Genomic DNA, 21787 nt, shown 5'->3' with positions numbered 1-21787 from the left:
GACGGGGTAACATGGAAAATAATGCCGAAAGCCCAGAAATCTAAATTCAACCAACATAAAGTTTTATTTTTTAAAAAAACGGCATTATGTCAGGTCATTACATTTTTAAAACCTCCATGTACAACGAAAACTTACAACTCCACACATATTATGCAGCGCTGCAAACTAAGGACGTTAGAGTATCACAAACACAGTGAAACATGAAAATTTTGGTGGCCTCGAGAGCAGTAACAGCGCAGTGAGGCGAACGAGGCAGTGCACATCCAAAGTACCTTAGCGTCTAATACTATGATAATGATAAGACGGACTTCGAATCAATAGAACTAAGATACAAGTGATTGAAAAATTGGCTATTTTCAAAAGCTTTCATCTCCAGAAACTGCTTCAAGAAGTACCTCGCTTAATTGGATAGATGTTTTCAATAAATGTGAAGATCATAATGCCGTTTATAGCAACTGGATATCTCAAACCGTTCTGGAGATATTGTAAATACTGGTAAAGTTCGCAACACTGCTTAAGATTATGTAACTCCGAGAACTAGTTGTAATTATGCCTACCATAAAGTATTATGTACTCTAATTGAAGTAAAGTGAATTAACAAATGTTTTGAAAAGTTCCCTCAAATACGCCATTTTAAACAATATGCCAAATTTAACTATTTTTCATACCTCTGGAATGATCTCAGGTATCAGATTGCTGTAGACGGCATTATTATCTTTGTCTATTGAAAACCATGCACGTAATTCGATGTGATGTTTATCTAAACACTTTTTCCAAATAAAATCTTTTGAAAGAAAATCAAATTTTCAATTCATTGTAAGTTGGTTTCTACTTGTTCGAAATACGTTATGTAATGATTGTAGTATTCAACATTGGAATACTTTATATGTAATGTAACCCCGTCCGTGTCATTTGTGTAATACTGTTGTAGAATCCCCCGAAGTTTGGTTGTTTTTCTGTGTCATATTGTAGCGTCCTTAGTTTGCAATGCTGCATAATAAGTGTGGAGTTGTAAGTTTTCTTTTTACATACAGATTTGAAGTATGTAGTCACCTGAGGTAGTTCCATTTGAAAAAAAATACAAGTTCATAATGGATGGCAACACTGATTACCTTTTGGTATCACAGAGTATATTAAACAATATCTCCTTTTGATATTTGCATGGTATGAAATTTCAGCGTTCTATATTTATTAGTTTAAAAGTTACAAGGACGTATTATAAATGGTTCTCGCTATGTATATAGCATACTAGCTGAAATGTCTGTTTGTTGCACGGGGAGAATAGGTTTGTGGAAATTATTTGAACTCTGTTCCCTCCTTATGATACACATTTCAATGAAACTGTAATTATAGAAACCGATAGATTTTTGGCATAAATTTTGAGATTTGTTACCCCTCTTAGGATACACTCCTTTAACAATGTGACTATATATATATACAAATATTATACAGTGTGTTTGAAAAAGAACTCCCTAGTTTTAATGTGTCCTAGAATCTGTACAAAGTGACATACACTATTCTAGTTTGTAGTGGGGGCCGCGGTGGCTCAGTGGTAGAGCGTTCACCTCTGGTGCTTGGGGTCCCGGGTTCGATCCCAGCCCTCGCCAAGTGGACTTTGTGGTGCACAAACACCGTGTGCGTGGGTTTTCTCGGTTTTCTCCCACTTTCTTCATTCCACCATTTCGTTCATTACTCATCATCACCGTCTCCTTTAGCCTAACCGGCATAATCATGGGACGTAAAACTCAAAGATTCATTCATTCTAGTTTGTGGTGTTTGATTCATTAACTCTTCAAGTTTGGCTCCCCTGCAGTTGACAAGTCTGCTTGACCTTGGGACGGCACCAGTGCTGTTTTTTTTTTTTTTTTTTTTCCTGTTTCCTCAGTTCAGTCCAAGCCGGCCTGCAGTGCAGAGAACTCAGCAGCAATGTGTACTCCGCAACAGAAAGCGCAGTGTGTTATTTGGCTTGTGAAAACTGAGTCAGTTATAACAGTACAACGTAATTTTAGACGTAAGTATCGTGGTGAACCACCTACAGCACAAACTGTCCGTCATTGGCTAAAGTCTTTCAAGGAAAGAAGTCTTTCAAGTGGAATATAGTCTCGACGTGTGCAGGGCCACAAATGAATCCCACGTTGAAGTCTACCAACAATAAACAAAACTTGAAGGAATTCTCTTTCATGATATCTACTCATTGATGTAAGTTTTCATTCATTTTCCAATTAAATTTACACTTAAAACTAGGGAGTTCTTTTTCAAACACCCTGTGTATATATGTAATATAAACCTTGAGGCAGGAAATAACTGTTTCAAGATTCATTGCAAACGGATAATCGCGTTTTGGTTATGCAGTCACAAACAACAGACAACGCCTACTCCAATGTGGAAAAAAAAAAAAATCTAGAAATTGCACCTCCTCAGTTAAAACCGGAATTTTAAAAAGTGCAGGATCATGTGTCCGCTTATTTGTAATGAGTTTATACATTCATATTTTAATCTTCGTAACTTGAGGGGCTCATCAGATACTCTATTTTCCGCATTGATTTTTACCCCTTTAGGATACGCCCTGGAATCAAAGTGGTAGTTGAAACCTAGCTCGAGGTAGATACTAAGTATGTTCCAAATTTCATTTTAGAGTCTTCAGCTGTTTTACCTTGATTCGATCACAACAACAAACAACATAGTTTTCAATGCAGTTGGTAAAAATAATAGAAAATGCCTATTTCCTCTTAAAACAGGAATTTTTAAAATCAGTGGTACACGTGTCCGGTTATGTTTGATGAATTTATATGCCGAATTTTATCTCTAACTTGAAGGATTTACTCTGGGCAAAACATTTGAATCACCTTTAACTCCCTTAGCAACGGATTTCAATAAATTCCTTTCTTGTTTGTTGCTCTCGTATCAACGAGTTTTCTGTCCAAATATCTCGTTTTTAGATATATTAATATGGCTTTTGAATTTTCAATGAATCATTTCCAGTCTTCCACTTAATCGTACATATTGCTTTCCCCTTTACCGATCCTCGAAAACGCTGAAATACGTGTTCCTTTATTTTTTATTTAAGAGTTTAGGTAACGATTTCGAACTTAAGTGAATCTTTACGTTAAGCATTTTCAGAACAAATAATGGGAAACCTTAATATTGTACAAATTGTACCTCTTACCCTCTTCAAGAAGAGGAATTTTTGCAGACAAAGAAATACGTATTTCATTATTTTTATGTAAGTTTATATACCGAATTTCACACGTTTAGCTTAAGATAATCCTCACATTGGACACTTTCTCAATAAAGAATGGGAAATTTGTTTAGTACACAGTCGATTCCAGTGTTCCCTCTTAGAAGCGGAATTTTCGAAAACGCTTAAATATATGTTCCCGTATTTCTATAAGGGTTTATATGCCGAATTTCTCACCTCCAACTGAAGCGTATCCTCACATTCGGTACCATGTGAATAATGTGAAATTTCAGTATTATTGAAATTGCCTCTTTCCCCCTTCCTCTTACGTGCAGAATTTTCGAAAATCTTGAAACACGTATATCCCTATTCGTAATGAAGAGTTTATAAACCAAATTTTACAGCTTAAACTTAAGCGAATTCCCACATTCAGCGCCTTGTGAATAAATAAAGGGAAATTTCAATATTAAAGAAATTCTGCTTTTTTCCCGTCGTAAGAGCAAAATTTTTGAAAGCCCTGAAATACGTGTTCTCTTATTTAAGGGTTTATATACCAAATTTCACAACTTTTACTAAAATGAATCCTCACATTTTGCACTTTGTGATTAAACAAAGGAAAATTTTAACATGATTGTAACTGTCCCACTTTCTCCCCTTTGGAGCAGAAATTTCGGAAACGCTAAAACACGTGTTTTTTATTTTTAATGAATAATTCAGATGCCGAGTTTCGTCACTCAATTCCAAGGATTCGTGAGATACACTATTCACAGAGGAAATTTTTAACCCACCTTTCTCTCCTTAGGATGTGCATTTCCAAAAATCTCTCCTTATCCCTTAACCTTAGTGACAAAAGGAGTGTCTTATCCAAATTTCACGTTAATACATGTAGTAGCATGGCCTGGGTGATTGTAAGTCACTCACATCTGCTTTATATATATACCAGGGAAGCAAGAAAGTTCGTGCGCTTTTGAACCACTCCCGCTTCCATTTGGCTGCTGCGGCGACATCTGCCCCCGTAGCATGAAAGTTTTGACTGTTTGGGAAAGCTTATTCATTAACGCATCAGCCACGGTGAATATAACAACGCATTTGTCAGTGTAGTGTGTAAAAATCGCAAGTGATCATGTCAGTGTCAAATGAAGTTTTTATAGCTTGTTTGCTTTACGAGTTTAAATTGGGGACAAATGGTGCAGAAGCAACTAGAAAAATATGTGTTGCGCTCGGAGAGGGTGTAATAAGTAAATGTACAGCACAAAAATGGTTCCAGACCTTTTCAACTGGTGACGAGACCTTTCAAGATAAGCCTCGCTCTGGGAGGCCTAAATCAGTGGATATGGACCACCTGAAGGCCTCTATTGAAGATTATTCCAGTCAAACATGTGAGGAACTTGCTCACCGATTCGAGGTAAGCAGGAAAATTATTCGGGTAAGTCTGCATCAGTTGGGGAAGACCTGAAAACTGGGTCAGTGGGTCTCTCACGAGCTGACCGCTATGAGCCAAGTTCTAAGATTAAATATCTGTTCATTTTTGTTGACGAAACACAAAATCTGTCCAATTTTGGACCGTATAATAACTTGTGACGAGAAGTGGGTCATGTATGACAATAAAAAACTGTCATACCATTGGCTACCACCGAATGATCCGAAGCCTTTGACTGCAAAACGGAACATCCATCAACACAAGGTTTTGCTCTGTGTTTGGTGGACTACAAACGGTATCGTGCACTACGAATTCTTGGAACGTGGTAAGACAATTACCAAAGATGTGTACTCATCACAACTGAGAACGGTAGCCACCAAACTGACCCAGAAACAGCCAGCACTAGTGAACAAAAGAGGTGTGCTCTATAACCAGGACAACGCGCGCCCTCACACCGCAAAACAGGCGCTGGAAGTAATCCCAGAACTTGGTTGGGAGCTTGTATCTCATCCTCCCTACTCCCCAGATGTCGCCCCTTCGGATTGCCATTTATTCTTGGACATAGACAACTTTATGCGTGGCAGGCAGTTCAAGACTGAACAAGACGTCAAAAATGCAGTTGCTGAGTTTTCCGAGTCTCGGGAACAAATATTCTACAAAACTGGCATTTACAAGCTTGTTGAGCGCTGGGAGAAGGTTGTAGAAGCAAATGGAGGCTATTTTGCCGAATAAACAAACCGTTAAAACCCTGTAATTGCCAGTTTTCTTCCATAGTATAAAAGCGCACGAACTTTCTTGCTTCCCTGGCATGGTTAGAAAGACAAAAGCCATGGTGATTGGAACAAAGGGGTCTGTGTCAAATATAAAAGTAGGAGGGGAGAAAATAGAACAAGTGAGTAGTTTTCGATACCTGGGTAGTGTTCTTAGTAATGACATGAAATGCGAACGTGAAATAAAAGCAAGGATAGGAATGGCGAAAGAAGCCTTTAAAAGAAAGAAAAGTCTGTTTTGTGGGACCTTAAACAAAGAGTTGAGAAAAAGACTCATAAAATGCTTCGTGTGGAGTGTTGTGCTGTATGGGGCGGAAGCGTGGACATTGCGTAAGGGTGACGAAAATCGACTGGAAGCCTTCGAAATGTGGGTGTGGAGAAGAATGGAAAGAGTTAGTTGGGTCGAGCGGAAAACGAATGAGAGAGTGTTAGAAATGGTGGGTGAGAAAAGAACACTTTTAGATATTATTAGAAAGAGGAAGCGAAACTGGTTGGGACATTGCCTAAGAAGAGATTGTATCATGAGGGACGTCCTAGAGGGTATGGTGGCGGGAAAGAGAGGGAGGGGGCGAAGGAGACTACAATTAATGGATGATATTAAAACAGAAAGATCATACGCGAAGACGAAAAGTTTAGCGGAGGACCGTGGAGCATGGAAGCTTCTCAGCTGTGGCAAGTGACCTGCCAATAAAGGCAGAATACCTATGATGATGATGATGATGATATATATATATATATATATATATATATATATATATATATATATATATATATATATAGGGGGCCGGTGCGAGGGGAGGTCGAGCCGTGCCACCGCCCAGGGCGGCAAAACTTCTAGCGCCGGCCCTGTATATATATATATATATATATATATATATATATATATAATATATCGTCTTTGGTTTTTCATTGATGAAGGCATACCGTCTCTGGTTTTTCAATGATTAAAACATACCGTCACTGGAAATACATGCTAAATACCTTTAATAAATCCATTTTTATATAAAAACAGAAAGATCATACGTGAAGACGAAGAGGTTCGCGGAAGACCGTGGAGCATAAAAGCTTCTCAGTTGCAGCAAATGACCTGCCAATAAGGGCAGAATACCTATGATGATGATGATGATGATTATACAGAGTAATTGACGAATACCTTTGCACATAAAAGGTATTATTTCTTATGTAGAAATAATTACTAAGTTGACAACACCGACATTTTTATTACCTTTTTCCTACTTTATGTTTTTAAAATGAGGGTCTGCAAAGAAGTTCACCTAGTTTATGTTTTGATGTGCCATATTGAATTGTTTCTTTGTTATATATGTATGTGTATGTGTGTGTCTTTTTGCCTTAATGCATATAAATGCCGTGTTTTGAGCATGAGTGGGTTTAGGAGTTGTCTGCTGTGAGAGCGGACCTTCCTGGTGTTTGGAATACCTCACAGTCGAGTGGGGGACCGGGAGTTTTTCCACAGAAAATTATTAATATCCTCATTTGGTTTTTAAGCATTTTCAAATATAATTCTCTATAATACAGCATAAGGAGATATTTTTTCAGAAAGTTGGAAGGGATCAAAGTCTCTCCATGCTCCCTCCCCCGCGTTACTACAGAGAAACTCTCGAATGGTTTTCATCATTATGTAAATAGAAATTACATCTTTTAGGCAACATACCCTCACTGCATTTCAACATTTAGGTAGCCGGTATTCAAGTCAAAATCGTAATGAAACATACCGCTTCTGTTTTTCCCACTTCGAACACTATATATATATATATATAATATATTAGTATAGATTATTGATATTGGTATTATATTTATTCCTCCGTATATATTTTTGATTTTATGGAAAAATTAATCTTTATCAGCTGAACTAAAGGAAGTTGAGAAAACTATTAAGCGTTTTCAAAAACTAAGCTTGCTTTTATATTATATTGCTATGTAATATGAAAGGGCATCAAATAATTATGTACTAAAAGTTAACAAACCAATTCAACAAGTAAGCAAGAAAACCAAACATTTCACTGATCTCATTCGCTCACATTTTTTTCTGCAGTAATTAGATCATGTGCATACCGTCCTGTTTTAGATTCTGCAACTTCCCCAGTTAGAATTACTGTAGCTTTACACATTCCTGGTACGACCGATCATCTATATTTCGACCATCTCTTTTACTAGAAACAAATAACACTGACGCGTTTAAAGTTAACATGGAAAAGAATAATAATTACGTATAATCACTAGCACAAAATGCTAAATTTCAACATTGCACTCTCTTATGTAGGAACAAAAAGATCGATCCTCGTTTTCTGAAAAGTCAACATAATTGGGAACCGAAAACCCTGGAGTCAACATAATTGGGAACCGAAAAACCCTGGAGTCAACATAATTGGGAACCGAAAAACCCTGGAGTCAACATAATTGGGAACCGAAAAACCCTGGAGTCAACATAATTGGGAACCGGAAACTTCTGGTTGTTTGAAAGGCCATCGAGAAAATAAAGACAATTGTAATTTTCCTCGATTCCCATTACTTTTTAACTGTCCGCCATTTTAGGCGAAATGAGAATTAGGCAAAACAAGAATCCACCTGACCTAGAATGCAGATACATCCTATAATTTATTTATCATAATTGTACAAGATAATTGGTTAAGCGGCAGTGGATTAGGCAAAACGATGCAAGATCATCGGAGATCTGTGCCGGTGCGGTGGGAATTTAGTTTCCTTTGGACCACCCTCTGAAAACATCGTTGGTTATTGATGTGGGATCCGAACTACATACTCATTTTGCTCTCTACGTAGATTTGAATGCGAGTTTCACATACTGAAATCGTGAACACTAACCATTTAGCCACGGACTAAATTTATCAAATGATGTTAAAACTGTAAGAAAACAATAAAACATTTTAATGTGGTTTTTGAGAATTGTTCAAATCTAGTAATATTATTATATTTAATAGATATTCCATATTCATCTTTTTCTTTCATTTTTGTTCCTTCACAAAGTATGTGTGTGACCTACTGAGAAATACGTATAACAAATTACGTTTTTTATTATTAATATATTTTGAAAGAAACGAACAGAGACTCTTTAAGACAACAAATTTTGCTTTGTCGATTTGAAGAATACACTAGCACACACAAGTGTATCTGCTACATGTGTATTGGGTTTATTATAGTTTTATAATATTCTAGTAATTGGTCGTTATCCTACTCATGGTATTTATTCTTTAAGGGTTGCTGGTATTTAGTACTTAATAGCAGAGTTCCTCAATTTCTAGTCGTTTGAAAAATGAGTTCACTTAACATTTAATGTTGTAGGTCTTCTGCAATGTAGAATGCTGTAAACGTTGACTTGCTTAGACCTTCAACAATAACTAAAAAGTTTGTTTTCAAAACTAAGTAAATACAATAATAATGACTGTATTATTTTATTAAGGGAACAGTCAGTTATTGTTTAGCTTAGAGGTTACGTAGATACAGTTAAGACACGTAATTGTCAAGAAGTAAAAAAAAAAAAAAAAAAAAAAAAAAAAAAAAAAAAAGTACGAAAGAAAAAAATATTTCCTATCTGTAAATAACATAATGTGAGTGAAGATGATTTTGAGACAGTCTTTGAATTTGAATGCAAATACATATTTAGAATAGTGTATTAAAATCTGTGCGAAAAGATTTTTTTCCTCATTTTCGTTGAATAATAAATAAAAGTATTTGGTTGTATCTTCGTAATATTTCTTGAATATATTTAGACGTACGTATTTTTGTTGTATTGAGCATATTCCAACAGTCATCCTTGTTTATGTTGTGAAGCTGTATATTGACTTTTAATGTTATTTCCCCTTCTATTTTGCATACTCATATACTTCTTTTTAATTTCTGTCTTTTATTGGGATTCAGAGGAGTTCCCTTTAATTTATAATAGCTGACAGAGGATCTGCGGTCAATATACCCCTACACTGCCGAGGATCCATATCCAATGACCGGATAATATTTCCTAATTCATATGCAAATCTCAGCCGAAAGGACAACATAAATTTGTGCAAAAAAACTTTTTAAATATAATAATGCATGGCGTATTGCTTACATCGTAGATAGATATAGTTTTAAACTATTGTTGCAAAATAGAGAGAATATAACTTAGGAAAATCTAGATAAACAACTAATTATTTACTAGAAGATTGGTTAGATAACTCAAATGTATAAATCATAGGTCATACCATATATATATATATATATATATATATATATATTGTCATAATTTCCTGTAAATGTAGTTTTGTAATTTGTTAGAGTGTGTTGTTATTATTATTTTAATGGACTCGATTTGTCAATTTTTAACACTATAAAATTGTTCCTAGTGTCCCCGAAGAAAACTTGGTTCAGGGTGCTGTTGATTATACTGCTGGTGTCGGTGTTTGGGTCTGGATGATTGATTTGATTTACCTTTTTTTTAAGTATCGAAATAATTTCAAGAATATCGCATTTTAATTATCATTTTGTTTTTAGTTTAAATTTAATTTCTGTTATTCTACTTATCTGGAACAAGGAAAGAATTGCCACAAGAGTGGAAAGAATCAATCATTGTTCCAATTCACAAGAAAGGCGACAAAACTGACTGTAATAATTATTGAGACATTTCTCTTTAGTCAACATCTTATAAAATTCTTTCAAATATTTTATTAGCAAGATTGACCCCATACGCAGATGAAATTATTGGAGATTATCAGTGCGGATTTAGACGAAATCGATCAACTATCGACCAAATATTTACCACTCGCCAAATACTCGAAAAAAAGTGGGAATACAATACCCCGGTACATCAACTATTTATTGATTTTAGAAAGGCGTACGACTCGGTTAGGAGAGAAACATGATACAACGTTCTTACAGAACTTGGAATACAGAGAAAGCTAATTAGATTAATTAAGATATGTTTAAATGAATCCCAAAGTAAAGTCCGGATAGGAAAATTTTGGTCCCCGACCTTTCACGTCGAGAAGGACCTGAAACAAGGAGATGCGTTGTCGCCACTATTATTTAACTTTGTTCTGGAATATGCTATAAGGAAAATCAAAGATAGCAACCAGGGCCTAGAGTTGAACGGTATTCACCAGATTATAGCATATGCTGATGATGTAAATTTAATAGGGGATGATAGGAGAACAGTAGAAAGAAATGCAGAGATCTTATTAAACGCTTGCAAGGACATGGGTTTAGAAGTAAATGCAGAGAAAACAATACTTGGAAGTGCGTCGGAACCTTAATACGGCAAATTATGGATGCGTTAAAATATTAAATAATACTTTTGATAAAGTGGGTACTTTCAAATATCTAGGATCAGTGTTAACAGAAGAAAATCATATTCACGAAGAAATTAAATGTCGACTAAAAGCAGGGAATTCGTGTTACTACTCGGTTCAAAATCTCTTGTCGTCGAGAATTCTATTGAGGAATCTGAAGCTTAAAATATACAAAACGATAATCATGCCTGTTGTTCTGTATGGTTGCGAAACATGGTCGCTTACTCTGAGGGAAGAACATAGACTGAAAGCATTTGAGATCAAGATCCTGAGACGAATATTCGAACCCGAGAGGAATGGGAATGGGGAATGGCGGAAACTTCATAACGAGGAACTACATAATTTATACGGTTTACCCAACATTGTTGGGGTCATCAAGTCTAGAAGGCTTAGGTGGGCGGGTCATGTAGCTAGAATGGAAGAAATTAGAAACGCTTTGAAAGTCTTGACTGGAAGACCAATCGGAAAACGACCATTAGGAAGACCTAGGCGCAGATGGGAGGACAATATTAAGATGGATCTCGCAGAGATTGGAATACAAAGTAGAAACTGGATCCAGTTAGCTAAGGATAGAAGTCAGTGGAGAGGTTTTGTGAACGCGGCATTGAACCTCCGGGTTCCATAGGCCATAGAGTGAGTGAGTGAGTTAGTGTGTTGCTTCTTAGATTAAATGTCAAGTGTGCATAAATTGGTTGGTATAGGTGCAAGTATCATGAACCTAAAGTAGTTAGCAAATTGAAATATTTTATATAAAATTTCGAAATGCTCCTTGATGCAGAACATCTTCATGCTTTCTGTTCATCCTTTAGAGTAATCCTTTCTCTCGATCCATTGAAATGCCAGTACAGAGACTAGCTACTCATATGAGTTCATTATTATAGATTATAAGATAAACCTTATAGGATAAATATGCCTGTACGGTGATTGACTTAATAGTTTTGGCAAATGTTTCCATTTAAATGTTCTCATATTTATGTAGTTTTCTATTATATTATTATTATTATTATTATTATTATTATTATTTAAATTTAACAACGTGTTTTGTATTTCAGTACAAGTTAATAGTGACAGCGTAGTTGAAAAATTAATCTTTCATAGTAACCAGTAAAATTAGTCTAACTTCATTCACATGATATAACCATAATTTTTTTTCAGACATATCATTAGCACTACGGGACCAAAGAATGTTAAATGAATGGATGAAAGTCCCAAGAAAAACCAGGCGAGTTTTGTGCAATAGTTTGACGAAACGATTTCCCGCCGTCCCTCTTCAAACAAGACCTGTCTGTGATCCTGGGGAAAGTTCATTCATTGCCGAATCGTCCATATCAAAGACAATCGCTGAAGATGATGATGATACCTCATGGGACACGAAAGATGACGGTTAGTGTATTCATGTTGAAAATTGAAGTTAAACATTTGTATCAAATTGAATTTGAAGTTAGGTTTAATTATCAGATAAATATTCTTTCAGAAAGTTACAGCATTTGTCTGTTCATCAAATTCATGATGAGTAGATAAAGCTCATTTTTCTCCTTCCTTCCACTCCTTATCACTGGTAGTTTTCATTAAACAAGTGGCGCGTGCACTGTAAAAACAAGCAAAAATTTTTATTTAAGCCACAGGTTTTCAAAATGTTACTCTGAAAATTTTAATTATGAACTAGTAAAATGTTTTATTTTAATGTCCCACGGTTATTCACTTTAGGCTAAGGGAGAGAGAGAGAATTGATGGAGGTAATTAACAAAGAATGGCTGGAATACGAATGTGAGAGGAAGCAGTAGAATCCAATAAAACCGATTTACATCATGATGTTCAGTACAAACTCACGTTGCCTTCTATGGAGCGAAGAACCTCTCACACCCGAGGTGAACGCTCAACCACTGAGCTATCATGCGGTACCAACCAATAAAGGTAGTGCTTAAGCCTGTAAGGAAACTTGCTGTTTATATATGTAATGAAAACTACTTGCAAACATGTTCCTAAAGTTTAAGGTAGATTGACACTCTAGTATCTGACTAATTTTAACCCAAAACCATAAGAATAAGTCTTAAGACTTACACAAAATGCGTGTTATTTTTCATAGAAATTGGAGAAATTTAATTAAATTTATAATGAAATATGGGGTAATGTCTTCCTCGTATACTTTACGAATCTTCTCGTATACTGGGATGATTCTCAAGTCTCAAAAGAAATAATCTCAATATTGGTAGATAGGTGTATCTGGATATCAGTCCTCCGTGGACATCATCCTGATGGCTCTCTGATCGACGCAGGTGTGGTTCTCCTTTCAATGGGGATATTCGGCTTAGGATTGGCACTCAGAATCAGGAAAAAAACAAAGTTGATCCTATAGATCCTTCTAAAATAGTCACTGATTACCGACTAGAAAATTGAATATAGTAGCAGAGGACTAAATCTGCTTATGGTGTGATCAGCACAGTGATTATGTGAGATTAATTCAATAGAACACGATCTTCCTGAGAACGCGCAAAGAAATTGTATGTAGATAAGACGAAGTACTTACTGACAATTCGACAATTCTGGAGCCAACAGAAATATTGTAACCAATAATAATACAGAAGAAGCATTTAATCTTAATATCTACGAGTAATTTTAAGAAACATGATAGAAATTTACGAAGTAGATGGTTGATGGGAAATGCATGCCAGTGCTTTGCGCAGAATCTGTTATCGTGGTGGCTATTCTCAAGGAATTTAAAACTAAAATTTACCAATTATAGTGTATGGATTCTAAAGTTAAGCGCTAATGTACAGAAATTAACACAGGTTGTAGTACAAAAAGATAGTCTTAAGGAAAATATTCGGAGCAAAATTAGAGAACTCCATAGCACATACACGTCATCAAGGTATTGAGAGTAATTAAGGTTAGATGGGCGAGACAAATGGCTTAAATACAAGGTTTGACAATGAAATTCCAGACTTGTGCTGCTATCTGGAAAGTTGAAGTAACTGTGGTGTGGATTATTCAAACTAGTCTCCCCTTTTCTCAGTGCACAGACTTTCCGTATAAGGAAGTCTGTAAAACAGGTTTTGAAGTCATTGTCTGGAATACGATTAAGTTCTTCCTTTTGACGGATGCCTGGATATCCTGAACAGTCGTAAAATGCTGTCCCTTTAGTGCCAGTTTGAATTTAGGGAATCGGAAGAAATCTGAGTGAGCCAAGTTGGGAATAAGGGGGGTAGATGAACCTGGCGACCCCACATCACTAAGAGCTTTGTCACAATTACTTCTGAGCGAGAACGGTCATTATCATCCAGGAGAAACCAGCTGCCACGTTCTTGCATGTGTGGTCTCACATAGTGAACTCGCTTCATCAACCGATCAAGAACGTTGCGATATCGTCGACCATTTCACTTTCAGAAACCCATTCCTTATTAATAATGTCTTGACGTCAAAAGCGATTATTAACATAGTTTTCATTCGTGGCTTCTGGAAACGAATCTTTTTGGATGTTGATGAATTTGTTCGCCTTCAGTCTATACTTTGATTTTTTTGTTAATAGACGTTTCGTTGCTTGGGACGATGTGGTGAGCAATGAAAGGTCCGACTCCACGAACTTAACCAACTCTGTGCAGCACTCGACTCTCTGAACTCTTAACCCTTCAGTCAAAGAATGAAGCACTAATCTTCCAAATTTTCTTTCGATATCTGCTGGATCGTTTTGTGCTTGATGTGCAGACTTCCTTCAACACGTAGACCACCATACGACGATCGGACTGCCGCTGGTCGTGAACACATTCCACATTATCTTCTGAATCACTGGTTGATAGACGTTGTCTCACCATGACAATGAGAACCAGTGTGTCTTCGGTAAGAGATGTTTAGAAGGGCAGTTACTCTAGCAAACCTTATGTTCTGCAAAAGAAGAATATGATAGAATTAATGTCATATGTAAAAAGTTTTCTGTCTTCAGCAGTTACGTAGCACCGCCATCAGTTCTGGAACTTCGTTGTCAAACCTTGAAGAATATTCTAGAGAGGAACAGAGAATTTGTAGGAGAACTTTTCAGAAAAAAAGTCCCTTACGTGAGGCCAGAAGGAGGTGGGAGGGTAATACTGTATGAGACTAGCTCTGAGTGATGGTGGTAATAATAATCCTTCTATTAGTTCCTTTAGCCATAGAGGTAGTTTATACATTCGTACTCTTCATATAAGAAGTTCTACTTTTCTGCTACCATGGCAAACATAATTTTAATGCATGATCAGTAAACAAAAATTTACAGTTAATCACAACAATTCATTTTTTTAAATATTTATTTTTTTAAGGTCTGTACCATTAGTTTTATAAATATATTTTGAATTCTCTATATTTATTCTAAATACAGTATTAAATCTTAAAGATTTCATCTTATGTCTAACAGAAATGATACTCTTCTACGTATGCATTAAAATATATGTAACACGTTGCCTGTGTGTTATTCGTGACTTGTGACACTTTTGTTGAAACTAAAGTCAACCAACTGAAGGAGTACTTAATTTGTCTATGACTAATCCAGAGAACCATCTGTATTTCTACCATAGTATATAGTGCTAATTTAAAAGGCCGTACGTTAAATTCTGAAAAATTCAAAGCGAATTGACATACAAGTAGTCGTCGACTTATGACCAGTAGTATAAATTAGGGATGGCCATATCCGGATAATTTTTTATTCGGATATCGGATAGAAACTTATCTGGATTTGCAATATCCGGATGATGGATAAAATTCAGATAACGGATAATATCCGGATAATAGAACATTCGGATAGCTGATAATATCCGGTTGACGGATAAAGGATAATATCCGGATAACGGATATGGTTTTAGAAAGATCATATAGGAGAGGGACATACCAGTCTATTCTGCTCTGGAGTTATTAAAAGATGTTCATCGGGCAGTGATTTTTGCCTTTGAAAGGTATTGCTTCTTAAAATGTTTCCTAGTTATTTCTAATTCTCTTATGTTTTTGTTGTGGGGCACGATGGCTCAGTGGTAGAGCGCTTCCTCTGGTGCGTGGGGTCCTTGTTGTTTCGATCCCCGGCCAAGTAAGTTTGTGGTGAACAAGATCGTGTCCGTGGGTTTTCTCAGGGTACTCCCGCTTCTTCCCACTTTTCATTCCACCAATTCTTCTATTATCATTCACTTGCTTTAATCATCGTCTCCCTTAGCCTAAAGAGCATAAACGTGCGACGTAAAACTCAAAGATTTCATTTATTTTTTTCTTATGTTGTTCTGAGATTTTGACAAAGAAGATGGGAAAGTATCCCGCATCTGGCATGTTCCGCACGAGTAGACTATATATAGTTTTATTTTAAGTAAACTTTTAAAACTTGTATCTTCCTACTCAATCAACATTTGTGTGTGGCCGTTCAGCCCCGTAAACCTTATCCAAGTGTTATGAAATTTCGTATATTTCTCCAACAACCCCATTTTTGGGTCTACATTCCCCAGTAATAAGAATTTTAAAAGCAGTAAAATCCATTCGACTGCAGTATAAAATATGTAAAAATTATTCGATTTTGATAAAACATTGTATCAAGTATTTTAGGACATCAACATAATTCCGATCGGTTTATTGCAAAGACAAGTGGATAAAATCCAAAGTAGGTAGTCTTCCCTCAAATTTCGAAGTTTCCTCATTTAAATTATGATAAAAAATTCCTAATAATTCTCGCCAAATTCTTCTAATTATGACAAATGATTCTGTTCTGATGCAGTATGGCGCATATTTTCTTTGATGCTTATCAGTCATACCATGGTTGAGGTTAAAATCTCTCAAAAATATAAGATTAAACTCCTAAATTAAAATGAAAATATGTTTCACGATAATTTTAATTTAAAAAAAATACAATTTCACTTTGAAGAAATATGGCGCATATACTATTTCCTTTTAGGCTGTTTAATACTTTAGTAAAATATTCGATTTTGATGGACTATGGATTATGTTTCTGGGGCTATTAAATTCATCCTGAATGCATGTTTAAAAAAAAATCAGTGAAGAATTATGGAGTACTTCTCCCCGCGATCTATACCTATGTATTATTATATAAAATAGTAGAAGTTGGTAATTTCTCTATCCAGGGCTCGAAACTTCTCGAACAGCAGACTGCAAGGAGACTAGGTAGAAATGCGAATATAGTGGATATCTTCTATTTAACATTTGTATTTCTAATTTTACCTGCCAGTAGTTTTTTTTAAAATTTGAATGGGGTATAACAAAGAACAGTTTGAGGCCATAAATGGAATGAGGCAGCTTAATGTTTTAATGTTTATTAACGTGAATGGTCCATCACAAAAGGATTTAGAACCATAAAGAACAGTGAACAACTAGTGTCGCAGTTTCTATGCGCATAAAATACACACTGCTGTTTTGTGGAGCTTCACTTATAAGCACCCTATTGCCTTCACTTGCAATTATGTCAAGTCATTAAAAACGGAAGGGAAGGAGGCTGTTTAACACATACGTCGAAAAGAGTATCCTATTAGACCCCTCATATTAGGAAGATTAAACTTAAACTCTTTATTGAAGATACGTGGGCACATACCAAAAGTGTACAAAAATGCCAAGACCGCGGTGATTCTAGCAGACATTTGCTCGCAGACAATACGAAATCTTAGTGTTGCCAGTATACATTCTTAAAATTATATAAACACGCTATTTCTCGTACGAAGAGAAAAGGCCTCAATTTTTTCTGTTAATATGCATATAAAAGTGGGCTATGTATTATTTAATTACCATATGGACTTGGAAAATACATTTTTTTTTTTCGAAAAAAAATTAGCAAAATACTCCCTCCCAAAAAAAAGCTATATAACTCTAAGTGCCAAGTCAAAATCTAACAAAATAACAATTTTATATTCACCTAGAGGGTCCCTACTTTCAGTTAATATTCATATAAATGTGGGCCATCTACTATCTACTCACAATATAGACTTGGAAAAATATAACTTTTTTCGAAAAAAAAATGAGCAAAATACTCCCTCCAAAATATACACTGCACGGCGCCTCTGCCAATCCGCATGACTCGCAACAGCATGTAAGGGTCGACGGTTTCAAAACATTGCAGAATTCATTGCATCAGATGGTGGATATCACAGATGGATTCTTGATAAAACAGGTTCTTCAGATGGCCCCAGAGGAAGAAGTCGAGCGGCGGAAGATCTGGGGATTGTGGTGACCACTCTATCGGTCCCCATCGCCCTTTCCAATGTCCCAGAAATTGTCTATCGAGCCATTGGCGTGAACATAACGCATAATGAGGTGGAGCCCCGTCTTGCTGGAAAAGGGATGGGAAATCGCAGTCCTCATTCAAAAGAGCAGGTAACACATCATCCTCGAGCAGATCAGGATATTTCTCACCAGTGAGGGTGCCGTGGATGAAGTACGGTCGAATAATGCGCGTCCCCCAGATACCACACCACACTATCACGTTTTCCCAACCCACCTCTTTGCTTACTTGGCGCCAATCTGGGTTTGTGTCACTCCAGTAAATGTGATTTTGTTTATTGACCTCACCGTGGACGAAAAATAATGCCTTATGACTGAAATGAACACGTTGTTGGAACATGGGGTGCTCCTCACACCTTTCTGTGGCTCATTCATCAAACTGCACTCTCCTGTCTGGATCATCCTCTGTTAACCGCTGCTGGAGTTGCAGCTTGTATTTGTGCCACTTGTTCACATGCAGCACCTGTACCCTGATAGCTAACTGATTCCTGTTATGGATGCCACAAGACGAGAACTACGTTTTGGGCTTTTCACAACAGTAACCAACAGTGCCTTGTCGTCGGCAGTAGCGGTCCGTGGACGTCCAGATCAATCGTTGTCCTGCACCGAGCCCGTCTCGTGAAACTTCTTCAACAGCTTAAACACTCAACGTGTGAGATGGTCTCTCTGTCTCTCTCTCTCTGTCTCTCTCTCTCTCTCTCTCTCTCTCTCTCTGGGTGGGATGCATTATACTCAGCAGTAATCACCCTGGTAGATCGTCCATCACTTTTCTTCACGATCTCGATTCATTCTGGGATTGTTAGCGACACCTTTCATCATGTGGAACAGAGAAAACACGCTGTAGTGCCAAATTTTCACCCTTTGTGACGCAATAACTTCTTAGAGGCAGGTGAAAATGGACTGCGCCGCTATTTTCCTGAGATTGAGCTCGTGTCAAATGATACCCCACATACCCCTTCACATTTAAAAACCCAAAGTTGGATCCAAGATGGCCGCCATGGCAACCTCTCGTCAATATGGTCCATTACTCACCCGAACAACATATACCATGAACCGAGTGTGAATGCCAAGCCGTTCATGTGCACAGGAGTGTTAACCGACTTAAGCCTCACCCTGTATTTTAGTATTATGATAACCACTAAAATTATCAGTTAAACTGGACTTACTTTTTAAAAAAAAATCTACGTATTAGCCTATCATACGAGAAATGGATTGTTGCTTGTTCCAATTTCTGACAAAGTCAAATCGAAGGCCAAATATTGTAAAACTCTAAATTCAAATTTCGAGCTTGCATTTCTACTCCTCCCTAATGCTGCACTCTCCACGATTTTTTTCAAATATCGATTCCGTGACGGAGCTTAGGAAGTCAACACTTACGATTACTTTACTGTTAGATTACAGCTGAGTTGATTCACTATGTGCTACGTTATCAAACGAAGTATAAACATTACATTGAAGTTCTCCAGACAGCATTATTGGCATGGACAGCAAACTGTACAGCGAAAAGAAAGATGGAAAACTGAAGGGTTAACTTTAAAAAGCCCGCTCCACTTGAAGTGTTTATACAGACACGGACAATGACACGGAGAATAAGTCGTATTAGTAAATGCTGAAACAAATCTTCAATTATGAGCTTACCTTGACAAACGTGTCTGCTCATTACGGACGCATTCCCAGCATGTGTGTTAACATTAGCCAAGAGATAATATATAACTCAGATTTTGAGTACAGTTTCCAAAGTTCATTTCTGTAAACTGTAAAAGACAGTGATGCCCAGGCAATAATAGTTCGCTGAAGTTCTATTAAGTCTGCTTGTTCTATGTATTGAATATTATGAACATTATGGAAACTTGCAAACTAAAACGAAATATAACAAAAATTAAAACTAAGATTATTATCGATACAAATGTGAAGGATGAATATGACACGTCCGACCTTCGCAAAGTATGATGGAAAAAGCTACTTGTTTAGTTCTTCTTCGCCAACCGCTAAGAGCATTTATAATCCATATGTGATTTTATTGTGCGCAATTAGTACATTAGAATTCACGAACAACGACGGACTCAACGATACGAGGATACGGTTGCAAGTAACAACTGTAGTCATAATAATATAATTCAACTAAGCAATGGGGAAAATAATGAGGAAATTACAAATGACCAAAACTGATTGGCTTATATCGCTCATTTCGAAATACACCTAGCAGATTAAACTTACAAGAAATGACAAAAATCAGTGAAATTTGGCGTTGTACTAAGCATGGTTTGGGGGGAAAAGCGAGCATCCCCGTTGGGGATACTTCAGGGGGGGATGTGATTGAGGGGAAAATCCCCCCACCCCCGGTAATTCGCACCCTGCCCCCATCTCCCATTTCTTTGCATAGGAGCATAAATGTGGGTCGTTAAACTCCAAGTTAATATTTGTAATTTGTGTGCTGCTTTTCTTTTTCTTTCTTTTTTTCTTTTTATTAAATACACGTCGGAAAGAAACAGGCCACTCTGTCAACGCTCTATGGCCCTTCTCTCTGGTCTATTCGTTAGCGGTATGCTTCGTGTGAAGAATAAGACTTCCTGTGGAAAAATATTAAAACTAAACCGCAAATTATGGTGATTCACATTGTATCTGAAATTCTAGATCCAAGTCTAATACTGTATAATCTCGGTACTGGAAAGAGACGCTAAACTGCATCCAACAACAATCTGTGATGTACGGTGATAGTGACTCCACCAAGTGACTTTAAGAGAACGCATCTTAGAGCAACCCAGAGGCTGATCTAGAAGGTAAAAACTGGGCGGAGGGCAGCTAGAATCCATATTATGGTAAGTATATTATGAACTTACTATAAACTTTCAAAAGTATATAAATAAAGCTTAAAATTTTTGTCACTCAAAAAACTGGGACAAGGCCCCTCAGCCCCGGACAAGATCCGCCACTGGAGCAACCTACTCAGACAGGAAATATTATCTATCTTTATTAACAAAATATTTTTAAAAATTTGCTCTGAATATCCATCCCAAGAGGATAAAGCACCCTCTATAACCTAAATACACATAAAAATCAAACTTTACAACTTGTCCTGTTCAGATGGACATTAAATATTTGCCATCACGTTCAATGCCCACTTAACATCACGCTCACACTTCACAACAAACTGCGAGAATTTTTTTGTTTCGATTCTCGTCTCGAGAAGATTAATATCTTTTTTAGTTCGTGACGAGATGAGAAACAATAAATCTCATGGGGGAACTCGAATTCACCCAGGTCCTAGATCTCAAACACTGCGTTATTGGTATATGATTCATAGGGTATAAATTGATAAAGTGATTGCACGGACACCATGAAGACCATTTATCAACCTTTAAAGATACGCAAGTCTTATATAGTATACTTCAATAATAAATATGGCATAATGTTATCTAGGTACATCATACCCTTCCTGAACGTGAACCTCTCTGACACGGAAAGATTCTGATAAATTCTAGATGAAATTAAGAAACAAAATCAGGGCATTAAATTTAGTTGATTTTGAGTTTAACGTCTCTTTCATCAGCGAGGCTATACGAGACGGAACCTGCTGATTAACCTGGAATCCGAACTACATAAACCTCCGCTAGGAATCTAACCCGGATCTTCCACGCCAAAGGCGCCTACCCTAACCGCTTAGCCACTAAGTAGCTTGATAAAGTTTATGTATAAGTTTACGAGAACGAGAAAAGTTTTTCTACAATCGATCGAGACTAGACGAGAAAAAACTTTGAGAGTCGAGACGAGACAACAACATTTCAACAGACGACACTTTCACCAGACAAGACGAGAAAAACTTATTTTCTGAGAGTATCGTGCCAATACTACTAATTTTATACTTACGTAATTAATCCGACATTACACTTAC

At 36.7% G+C, this 21787-nt stretch overlaps 1 protein-coding gene across 1 annotated transcript in view; it reads left to right on the top strand.

The window, feature by feature from the left end:
* Window positions 1-21787, top strand: part of LOC145688224 (F-box only protein 30-like) — a 119467-nt gene that overhangs the window by 70471 nt on the left and 27209 nt on the right. The window contains exon 3 of the mRNA XM_081762134.1: window positions 11821-12048. Within this exon, the coding sequence (XP_081618260.1) occupies window positions 11821-12048 (228 nt within the window). The remainder of the gene's footprint in view (window positions 1-11820; window positions 12049-21787) is intronic.

Source organism: Thermobia domestica, chromosome 6, assembly GCF_964235325.1.
Source record: "Thermobia domestica chromosome 6, izTheDome1.hap1.1, whole genome shotgun sequence".
NCBI lineage: Eukaryota > Metazoa > Arthropoda > Insecta > Zygentoma > Lepismatidae > Thermobia > Thermobia domestica.
This window is presented reverse-complemented; position numbering and strand designations above follow the sequence as displayed.